This window comes from Schistocerca americana, chromosome 8, assembly GCF_021461395.2.
Source record: "Schistocerca americana isolate TAMUIC-IGC-003095 chromosome 8, iqSchAmer2.1, whole genome shotgun sequence".
In the NCBI taxonomy this organism is placed as follows: Eukaryota; Metazoa; Arthropoda; class Insecta; order Orthoptera; family Acrididae; genus Schistocerca; species Schistocerca americana.
The window spans coordinates 305,833,897-305,846,160 of record NC_060126.1 but is presented as its reverse complement, the minus strand read 5'-3'; the positions used below and the strand labels follow the sequence as shown (position 1 = coordinate 305,846,160).

Below are 12,264 nucleotides of genomic sequence, written 5' to 3'. Positions count from 1 at the left end.
ATTATTCGTAAATGTAATCACTAAGTATTTAGTTGAATAGATTTGTGTGTTTTATCGTGTAACCGAATGGTAGTGGACTCGTTTTAGTACTCGTGCGGATGACTTCACACTTTCGTTACTTACGGGTAATTCCTACTTTTCACACCATACAGATAGCTTGTCTAAATCGTTTTGCAATTGGTTCTGATCGTCTGATCACCTTACAAGACCGTAAATGACACTATCATCTGCAAACAATCTAAGAGGACTGCTCACTATTTCGTGAGAATAAAGAGTTAGTTGAGTTTCACAAAAACGATATTTTCTGAATCTGTGTTGGCTGATTGTCAATAAATCGTTCCCATCGAGGTAATTCGTAATACCCTAGCACAGAACACAAGATGTAACAAAAACGTACGGCATAAATTGCAGGACACGTAGATGGAGAAATTATGTTACATGAAACTCGGTCTGGAAACTCTATGTTCCCGTGTTACAACTCATTTTCTCCAACTCATTAATCACGGGGTACACACTACAACAGAACGTTACAACCAAGGGGAACCTGCAATCGTGATGACGTCTGGTTACGTTGTGCACCGCCAGTGTTTTGTTTCATATGTCCCTGTTGCCATGCGACATTCATCATTGCTTGCTTACAGGTAACAAATGCTCGAGCGATCAGTACGACCGCTGAAAGCACACTGGTTACTACGTAGAGTTAATCGCGGACTAGGCTCCTGCAGTGGCAGTGTACAGTGTACACAAATGCGGAGATGGCAGATGCCCATTTGATGAATGGATTAGGTGACGAAAATGGCGCTAACGCTCAACTTTTGTACCAGGGAGGATTTACAGGATGAAGATGACCCGACAGGAAAACGACGACCCTAGTATCAGCACAAGACACGTAGCCGCAATACTTTTGGTGACCACATGGCTGTCGAGGTTAGACTAGAACCAGCTGTATCCTTACCCTTTACAGGTTGTGCAGACACTGTCAGCAGCTGATTTTCCCGCAAAGGTACTCTTCTGTGAACGGTTTTTTCACGATGTGTCGACCCTAATTTTAATGCGACGATGCTGTTCACAGATGAAGCGTCGTTTCAATGAGGTCAGATTGTAAATTTGCACAATCGGTATTTATTGGCAGACGTCAATCCTCGTGAAACTGTTGACGCAAGTCATCAATAAAGATTTTCTGTCAGTGCTTGGGCTGGCATTCTTGCTGACTGTTTGGTCCACCTAGGATCAATGGGAAAAGTTACCATAATTTCGTAGAGAATGTTCTACCTGGTCTGTTAACAGATGTACCTTTAGCTGTGCGAGAGAAGCTGTACTTCATGCACGGTAGATCATCTAATTTTAATGTTGATGCCCTCGGCTTCTAAATAACAGATGGATAGGTAGAGCTGGACCATTGCCTATCCTCCGAGCTCTCCGGACGTAAGCCTACTGCACTTTTATTTGTGGTGGCAGCTGAAAGTTCTAGTGTATGGAACCCCAGTACAAGACGTTCAGAGTCTCCGTGCCCGTATTATGGAAGGCTGCGAAACCATACGCAATACTCCAGGGATACATCTGCGCATCGGAGATTCACCACGACGGCGGTTTGATGCGTGTATCAGTGACCACGGATGGCATAGTTAACTTCTGTGAGAAAGAGTTGCATCTGGTATGCTGGTGCGTTGAGTTCGTGTGTGTCTTCCACGATTCATGAGTTGGAGAAAATGAGTCGAACATGGAAAGAAAACGTTCCCAGACCCATGTTCGTATAAGTTAATTTCTTCGTTTACGGGCGAGGAATGTGTCCTCCAATTAGTACCGTACATTTTTTATGTCCTGTATATTCCAGAATCCTACTGCAAATTGACATTACTGACATGAGTCTGTAATTCGGCGGACTGCTCCTATTTTCTTTCTTGGATACTGGGGTGACTTGTGCAACTTTCGAGTCAAAAAGGTACGGATCTTTCGACGATCGAGCGGTTGTATATGAATGCTAAGTGTGGAGGTATTGTACCAGCATACTCTGGAAATATCCTAACTGGTATAGAATCTGAACCAGAGGTCTTGCGTTTTTTAAGTGATTTAAGCTGCTTCGCTACCCTGAAACTCATTTTGGCAATTGTTCTTGATTCGAATTCAGGAATATTCACTTCATCTTCTTTAGTGAAGGAATTTCGTGAAACTGTGTCTAGTGACTCTGTTTTAGTGGCAGTGTCGTTCGTAACATCACCATTGTTATCGCAGAGTGAGTGTATTGATTGCGTCTTTTCGTTGGTGCACTTTACATACATGGTTTCATTTGTAGTCACCTAGGGACAAATATCGAAATGAAATACACTAACAAGTATATCTTGTTGCAGTACCGCAACGTCTTCTATCTATAGTTAATAAGTTACTGCCAACAATCGGATCATTGTAGCATAACTATCACGATTGAAGTAAACTTTTAAATTTGCATCTAAAATTATCTTGCACGCTGCTGAAAAATACAAAATCTGCTAGAAACCTGCTATAGATTAAAGAAGTACACAGGAAATAAAATGCAAGGTGGTCAATACCTTTGCGCCCTGACGCCTCTGGACGCCTTGCTTTGGAGGAAGGCACTGCGAAGTTACACGCTTGCTGACAATATGAGACCTGTGAAATGGCAAAAAAAGTCATTGTTTAGAGTTTTACATTGCTTCCAAATATGATGGAATGAAATTACTTGTACGTAGAAGTACCTACTGTTAATATTACATCCCACAATAACGTGAATAATATAATTTGATCTGCAGCAGGTAGTTCAGTGAAACTAGCTCTTTGTAAAGGGTGTTAGGAATTTAGCAGTTCCAATCGTAAAAAGCGAAAATTTTAAATCAGCGACACCATTCTTTTATGGTAAACGTGCATATCCGATATCAAAATGACATGGAAATGAGACTGAAGAAATAATGAATCGAATAAATATACATGAAACATAATCGAATGATTGTAATAAACGTAGTTACTCTAGTACGGATTATGATCAGTTCACATCTACAGGAATGGCCAGATCAGAACACATACTAGGGAAAAGAAACAGACCTTACCTATAACAAAGAAAGTTTAAAGGATAGCTATTGGATGGATAGGAGATGAGGAGATGGTGTGCAATGCCACATACGTATATAGTACACGCTTTCTATCCCTCCCCTTGTCCCTCTCTCTCTCTCTCCCTATCTCTCGCTCTCTCCTTTTCTCTCTCTCTCTCTCTCTCTCTCTCTCTCTCTCTCTCTCTCTGTCACACACACACACACACACACACACACACACACACACACAGTAAGGGTACAATATCTACCTGTCCAAGTTCTTTGCTAGATAGACGGCCATGCATGTTAACCATAGAGGTTTCTCTTTCGAACGCACGTGGGTTTTTATGTTTCATCACTAAGTTTCACCTGGAGTGGAGTAGCGTGTATGAATAATGAACATGAAATTTGAGAATAACGATGAAAGTGACAAAACTGTGGAAAATTGTGATGAAATGAAAAATGTATTATGTGGGAAGTTATTCATCGAGGAAATAATTAATGTTTACAATACTTCGTAAGTAGTAAGGGATGCAACTTGTCGTATACGATGTTAAAAAGAAATTCGTAGATTTATTGGCACGTGTTTAAATTAAAACCAACAACAATCTCGCTTCTGTAAGAAGAATCTTTTGCAAATAGTCCATAACGATACTAACTGTAATGAACGTACTATTGTAACGATAGAGAAGAGTGAAACTGTGCCTGAACAATTTAGTTGAGATTTCATACTTGTCAAAAAAACAGAAACATTATTAAGTGTTTGATATCCTCTGCGATACAGATAGCATTAATGTGGGTGCTGATTTTGAAACTGGCATTAAGTCGAGCAGGGGCGCTGGAGGGCAACTTGGTTCATCATCACATCTTTTAAGCCTCCGGTGATTACCTGTACGTGAGTTTCACAGAAAAAAACCCCTACTGTCTTCATAAAATGTATCCGAAAATATAAAACAGAAAATCAAAATATTTAGAATGAGAGGCCAAGTGAGACGGTATTCAAGATAAATGACAATTGAGTACGACTCGCTGTTTTAAGTGATGCACAAAGGGTTACAAGATCAGTCTCTCATCTGAAACGTACTGCAGACATAACAGATCATTACTTACATTTCACGAAGAGAAAAATCATGTTAAATATAAAAACATGATCAATACCGTGACCACAAATGTTTGTAAACTAACTAAGTCAATGAAAATCATTCTGGCAAAGTAATTAAAAAAATGGATTAACCCGAGGAGGCAAAGAAACATTGGAACATCCGTCAGTTTACTGGAGTCATATCCTTTCAAGTGACAAAATTCATGGGATAGCGATATAACATATACAGACGGCGGTAGTACTGCGAAGGGGAAGTATGAAAGGGCAGAACGTTGGTGAAGCTATCATTCGTACAAAAGTGATTCATGTGGGAAGATTTCGGACTTGATTATGGGCGCACAACGGGAATTGACAGATTTTGAACGAGGAATGGTAGTGGGAGTGACACGCATGGTTCATTCCAGTTCGGAAATGGTTAGTAATTTCAATATTCCCGAGACCACAGTGTCATGCGTGTGCCGAGAATACCAAATTTCAGGCATTCATTCTCACCACAGGCAACGCAGTTGGCAACGGCCATCATTTAACGACGGAGAGCAGCGGCGTTTGCGTGGTGTTGTAAGTGCTAACAGACAAGCAACACTGCTTGAAATAACCGCAGAAATCAGCATGGGACGTACGACGAACGTATTCGTCATGACAGTGCTACGAAATTTGGCGTTATTGGGCTATGGCGGCAGACGACCGACGTGAGTGCCTTTATTAATAGCACAACATCGCCTACAGCGCCTCGTCTGGCCTCGGGACCATACCAGTTGGATCATGGACGACTGGAAAACCGTGGTCAGGTCAGATGATCCCCGATCTCAGTAAGTAAGATTTAATGGCAAGGTTAGAGTGTGGCATAGACCCCACGAAGCCATGGACCCATGTTATCAACGAGGCACTATGCAAATTGGTGGTTGCTCCATAGTGGCGTGGGCAGTGTTTTCATGGAATGGACTGGATGCCCTGGTCCAGCTGAAATGGTAAGTTATTGGAAATGGTTATGTTCTGCTACTTGGAGATCATTTGCAGCCATTCATCGATTTCATGTTCCCAAACAACAATACAGTTTTTATGGATGACAGTGAGTCATGTCACCGGGTTACAAATGTTTGAGATTTGACTGAAGAATATTCTGGACAATTCGAGTGAATGGGTTGGTCACCCAGATCCCCAGGCATGAGTCCTATTGAACGTTTATGGGACATAATAGGAGGTCAGTTAGTGCTCAGCTCCTGCACCGACAACGTTTTCGCAATTATGGCCTGCTATAGAGGCAGTATGGCTCAATATTTCTGCAGGGGACTTCCTACGACTTATTGCGTGAATGTCATATCAAGATGCTACACTAGCCGGGGAAAAGGGGGTCAGACACGATACAATGAGATAGCCCCCGACTTTCGTCACTTCAGTGAAAAGCAAAAGATCTATAATTTGGCAGGCCAGGTACCACATTTGAACACAATTATAACATCAGAACGTACACATGTAGATGTCAACGTAATAAGAAACAGAATATGCGGAAAGAAAAGCTTCAGTACAGGGTGATCAATGAAAAGAATTGATAAATATAGGAATCGCTAAATAAAGCTATAATGATGCAAAGGAAGATCTTGTGTGGATGCCTCACTCGAATTACAGTTACAAAACAGGAAAAGAGACTTCTGAACGAGTCCATGAGAACACGTCTTAATTTGGAAGCTTGACGCGTTTGAAGTGATCTCATAAGAGCGAAGGAAAATTTTGAGACAAATCATAAACAGATATTCGCGTGGCCGAAAGAATGTCAAAAAGGGAGGAAAAATAATAGCGTCGAGCAACTGAATTACAAGAGAGACATTCACTCTTACTTATCTGTATCGACTATCAGAGTCCTGTTCCCACGTCCTCTTCCGGATTCACGTAGCATTCATACTTACGTGCTGAGGTAGTGTTCCCTGTCTACTCACCAAATTTTCTGCAGTCACTGAAACAAAGAAGAAATACTTCTGTTACTTGTTAACTAATTGTCACCGAAAACTAATCGTGGAGAAATGACATTATAGAACCTCTACGTAATTAGGAGCATTTGAGGAAGACTAAACGTTATATTGAGGATAGGATAAATACAGTGGGTGCACTTTCATCCTGATCTCAAAGTCTACATTCTGAAGCATCATGAGACTTTCTGCTACTAGGAATTTTTTCTTCTTGTTAGCAGACTTTAGGATCAAACAGCACTGTATTACTGTAAGTGTCGTTCTTACTGCCCTGCACTACACGGGGTGTACCGCAACTCATAGCGAAAACTGACAAGGGTATAACAGAAGCAATAGAGTTCCAGTAAACAATGGCTCACAAATTCTCCAGAAATAAATTTACGAGATGACTGAGAATTTGTAGTTACGAACCATCACTGGAGTCTGCATGAGATACTGTCGTAGTAATACAAAAGCATTTTTAATGTAAACTAGTCGATTAGGTGATAATCTGACTGGGATAAAACTTCATCCATGACCACCTTACCAAGAGATATGTATTCCGGTTACTTGTTACTATTTACTGAATAGTCCGCTTGTTTAGCTGAGTGGCACTAGGCCCAGGTTCGATTCCCGGCCGGATCGGAGGTTTCCTCCGCTCGGAGACTGCGTGTTGCGTTGACCTTATCATCGTTTCATCCTCATCAACGGCCGCTAGTAGCCCAATGTGGTGACGAATGAAGTAAGACTTACACTTGGCGGCCGAACCCGACTGGGAGATTTCGCCCAACAATGCCAAACGATCATTTCATTTCATTTAGTGAATACACGTACTAGTTAAGAGAGGTGTTCGACACGTCGTCCTCGCATTTGCATGGATACTGCTCTGGTTTCTTTCAGATATCCACGGATCATCTCATCAATCTTTACAAGACTGGCTGCTTCAGAGCTTCAACGATGTTTCAGTTTACACAGAATAATGCCGTGGACTGAGGTCAGCAAATCTTGGTGGTCATGGTAGACCACTACTCTGCGACGTTAAATGTCATCGTACATCAGCAGCTAGCTTTTCCGTTGCTCCACGGTCCATCTGCCACCTTCACCAAGAATGAGCTATTGGTGAAATTTTGGTTCTAACGGATGAGGACTCAATCTAAAAGTCCAGGTTTCAAATGAATTTGTAGTGACTATAACAATATTTCATACTGACATCGGTAGAGGCTCGAAGCCACATGTTCACACTTAGCTCGCAGATGGCTTTCGAGGATCCATGTTTATTTCACAGTTTTTGATTCCATTAATGTATACTTACATCCTCATCAGTTCTCGCTACGTATTGTGATCCACTCCGTACACCCTTATGGGATATATCAATTTTATAGTTGATTTCAGCCTGGATTAATGAAACACTCAAGTTTTCGCCATCCCCACATGCCAGTTTTAATTTGAGTCTCTTGTCTGCAGTAGGAAGACAGAGCTCACTACTTCCAAGGAGTAGTTCAGCCTGCCGCTGTGTATGTGATGGACCTTCAGTCCTCCCTTCAAGAAAACTAATGGTCGCACTAGACGTGTATTCTGTGGGACAAAAACGCAGTTTGAGCAGATCATTTCTCTTGGGCAAGAGAAAAGTTGAGTGATGTAAAAAATAAGAAAATAAATATAATTTCCATAACAGTATTCGAGGAAAAGCTATTACCAGCCTCTACACATTATCAGAGTGAGTCAGATTGGCTTCTGAAATTCCTAGAGGAGTGTTACTTTAGATAATTGCTCTGATCTCACGAAGGGGAAGCAGATACCCAATTAGATGAACTGTTTCTTACTGGCAGAACTGGACAGTTCGCAATTTCCCAACAAAATTTACGATATGTTTCTTCTGTCTATGGTACCTTAGTCATCGCATGTTTTTACACTTCTTCAGAAGCCAAATTAATCTTCCCTTACAGCTACATCTACATCTACATTTATACTCCGCAAGCCACCCAACGGCGTGTGGCGGAGGGCACTTTACGTGCAACTGTCATTACCTCCCTTTTCTGTTCCAGTCGCGTATGGTTCGCGGGAAGAACGACTGTCTGAAAGCCCCCATGCGCGCTCGAATCTCTCTAATTTTACATTCGTGATCTCCTCGGGAGGTATAAGTAGGGGGAAGCAATATATTCGATACCTCATCCAGAAACGCACCCTCTCGAAACCTGGCGAGCAAGCTACACCGCGATGCAGAGCGCCTCTCTTGCAGAGTCTGCCACTTGAGTTTGCTAAACATCTCCGTAACGCTATCATGGTTACCAAATAACCCTGTGACGAAACGCGCCGCTCTTCTTTGGATCTTCTCTATCTCCTCCGTCAACCCGATCTGGTACGGATCCCACAATGATGAGCAATACTCAAGTATAGGTCGAACGAGTGTTTTGTAAGCCACCTCCTTTGTTGATGGACTAAATTTTCTAAGGACTCTCGAAATGAATCTCAAACTGGTACCCGCCTTACCAACAATTAATTTTATATGATCATTCCACTTCAAATCGGTCCGCACGCATACTCCCAGATATTTTACAGAAGTAACTGCTACTAGTGTTTGTTCTGCTATCATATAATCATACAATAAAGGATCCTTCTTTCTATGTATTCGAAATACATTACATTTGTCTATGTTATGGGCCAGTTGCCAATCCCTGCACCAAGTGCCTATCCGCTGCAGATCTTCCTGCATTTCGCTACAATTTTCTAATGCTGCAACTTCTCTGTATACTACAGCATCATCCGCGAAAAGCCGCATGGAACTTCCGACACTATGTACTAGCGCATTTACATATATTGTGAAAAGCAATGGTCCCATAACACTCCCCTGTGGCACGCCAGAGGTTACTTCAACGTCTGTAGACGTCTCTCCATTGAGAACAACATGCTGTGTTCTGATGGCTAAAAACTCTTCAATTCAGCCCCACAGCTGGTCTGATATTCCGTAGGCTCTTATTTTGTCTATCAGGCGACAATGGGGAACTGTATCTAATATTTTCTGGGTCTCATGAACAAATAAAGCGAGTTGGGTCTCACACGATCGCTGTTTCCGGAATCCATGTTGATTCCAACAGAGTAGATTCTGGGTTTCCAAAAACGACATGATATTCGAGCAAATAACATGTTCTAAAATTCTACAACACATCGACGTCAGAGATGTAGGTCTATAGTTTTGCGCAACTGCTCGACGACCCTTCTTGAAGAGTGGGACTACCTGTGCTCTTTTCCAATCATTTGGAACCTTCCGTTCCTCTAGAGACTTGCGGTACACGGCTGTTAGAAGTGGGGCCAGTTCTTCCGCGTACTCTGTGTAGAATCGAATTGGTATCCCGTCAGGTCCAGTGGACTTTCCTCTGTTGAGTGATTCCAGTTGATTTTCTATTCCTTTCGATGTCAGCCATTTTTTCGTTTGTGCGAGGATTTAGAGAAGGAACTGCAGTGCGGTCTTCCACTGTGAAACAGCTTTGGAAAAAAGTGTTTAGTATTTCAGCTTTACGCGTGTCATCCTCTGTTTCAATGCCATCATCATCCCGGAGTGTCTTGATATGCTGTTTCGAGACACTTACTGATTTAACGTAAGTCCAGAGCTTCCTAGGATTTTCTGTCAAGTCGGTACATAGAATTTTACTTTCGAATTCACTGGACGCTTCACGCATACCCCTCCTTACGCTAACTTTGACATCGCTTAGCTTCTGTTTGTCTGACAGGTTTTGGCTGCGTTTAAACTTGGAGTGAAGCTCTCTTTGCTTTCACAGTAGTTTCCTAACTTTGTTGTTGAACCACGGTGTGTTTTTCCCGTCCCTCACAGTTTTACTCGGCACGTACCTGTCTAAAACGCATTTTACGATTGCCTTGAACTTTTTCCATAAACACTCAACATTGTCAGTGTCGGAACAGAAATTTTCGTTTTGATCTGTTAGGTAATCTAAAATCTGCCTTCTATTACTCTTGCTAAACAGATAAACCTTCCCCCCTTTTTTTATATTCCTATTGACTTCCATATTCAGGGATGCTGCAATGGCCTTATGATCACTGATTTCCTGTTCTGCACTTACAGAGTCGAAAAGTTCTGGTCTGTTTGTTATCAGTAGGTCCAAGATGTTATCTCCACTAGTCGGTTCTCTGTTTAATTGCTCGAGGTAATTTTCGGATAGTGCACTCAGTATACTGTCACTCGATGCTCTGTCCCTACCACCCGTCCTAAACATTGGTTTTCTTCCCCTCTCTTGCTGCCATATCCCTAAGGGACCCCATTACGCACCTGACGTTGTAGCTCCCAACTACCAGTAAGCCCACCCTCTGCGACCGCCCGGATCTTGCAGACAGAGGCAACCTCTGGAACAGGACAAGCAGCCATGTCCGGCCGAAGATCAGTGTCAGCCGGAGACAGAGCCTGAAACCGGTTCGTCAGACAAACTGGAGAGGCCTTCCTTTCAGCCCTCTGGAATGTCTTTCGCCCCCTGCCACACCTCGAGACGACCTCCCACTCTACCACAGGTGAGGTATAAGCCTCAATGTGGGTAGTATCCCGGGCAGCCACAGTCGTAGTCCGATCGGGGGATGCGTGGGGACAAGCTGGCCGTCCCCAACAAACCCCCATCCGGACCCCCACAGTGATGCCCATTGGCAACAGCCTCAAGCAGTGTGACCAAAGCCAACACTGCCTGAAGCTGGGAGCGAAGGGAAGCCAACTCAGCCTGCATATGAACACAGCAGTTGCAGTCCCTACCCATGCTAAAAACTGTTGTGCAAAGAACGTCTGAAATAATCTACAGAGAGCACAAACAATTCGACACAAAATTTAAACGGTTATTAAAATACAAGATTGCCTAGTAAATGTAGTAATGCTGCCTGCTACTTGCGCACTGCTGACACACTGCTCGGCGGCGGATGCTACAACTCTCAAATACTATAATACGCCAGAAATTTATGAATTAAACAATGCAAGTACGAAAAACACGCAAAGAAATTAGGAATTAAACTATGTAGCAAATAAGTGTGCTAAGAGTTTACGACGTGCTGCTGGCAGCGGCTTATCCAACGGCGGCAGGGAGCACATTTAAATGACCTTCTACCGATTGCCGGCCGCGGTGGTCTAGCGGTTCAAGGCGCGCAGTCCGGAACCGCGCGACTGCTACGGTCGCAGGTTCGAATCCTGCCTCGGGCATGGATGTGTGTGATGTCCTTAGGTTAGTTAGGTTTAACTAGTTCTAAGTTCTAGGGGACTAATGACCTCAGCAGTTGAGTCCCATAGTGCTCAGAGCCATTTGAACCATTTCTACCGATTGTTCATTCTTCTGTAAATAATTCGTGTCAGAATTTGCAACCCTGACTTTCACTGTGGTGACGAATATCATGCGATCTCTCCTAATATCGTGTCGCGTCTCCTGTTGCTCATCGTAATGGAGCAACTCGACGTAGCAAGTCGTTGGAGCTCACCTGCAGAAAGAGTACACCATCCTGCCTTCACAGCCGCCCATAACTGCGAAGTGTGGCCGATGTAGGATGCTGGACAAATATTAAACCTCTCGATTATGTCCCATAAATATTCAATACAACACATGTGGGGTTATTTGGGTGGCAAATTCAATCGCTAGAATTGTCCAGAATGTTCTTCAAACCAGTGGTAAACAACAGTGGCCCAGTGACATGACATTGTTGTTAGGGAACATGAAGTCCATGAATGGCTGCAAATGATCACCAAGTAGCCGAACATTGTAATTTCCAGTCAATTATCTGTTCAGTTGGAATAAAGGACCCAGTGTATTACGTGAAAATAAAGCGACACCATTATGAAGCCACGACCAGCTTGCACAGTATCCTGTTGACAACTTGGGTCCATGGCTTCGTATGGTTCGCTCCATACTCGAACCCTAGATAAAGATGAAATAGGAGATAGGATACTGCGTGAAGAGTTTGACAGAGCACTGAAAGACCTCAGTCGAAACAAGGCCCCGGGAGTAGACAACATTCCATTAGAACTACTGAAGACCTTGGGAGAGCCAGTCCTGACAAAACTCTACCATCTGGTGAGCAAGATGAGTGAGACAGTCGAAATACCTTCAGACTTCAAGAAGAATATAATAATTCCAATCACAAAGAAAGCATTTGTTGACAGATGTGAAAATTACCGAAATATCAATTTAATAACTCACAG

The 12,264-nt window shown here is 42.8% G+C and overlaps 1 protein-coding gene across 3 annotated transcripts in view; it reads right to left on the bottom strand.

The window, feature by feature from the left end:
* Positions 1 to 12,264, bottom strand: part of LOC124544864 (putative lysozyme-like protein) — a 180,775-nt gene that overhangs the window by 16,233 nt on the left and 152,278 nt on the right. For 2 of the 3 annotated variants that reach the window (XM_047123575.1, XM_047123576.1), the window contains exons 20-21: positions 6,048 to 6,094; positions 2,547 to 2,625 (exon numbers count right to left, since the gene is read on the bottom strand). In XM_047123575.1, the coding sequence (XP_046979531.1) occupies positions 2,547 to 2,625; positions 6,048 to 6,094 (126 nt within the window). The remainder of the gene's footprint in view (positions 1 to 2,546; positions 2,626 to 6,047; positions 6,095 to 12,264) is intronic. The other variant, XM_047123577.1, reaches the window with a different exon arrangement.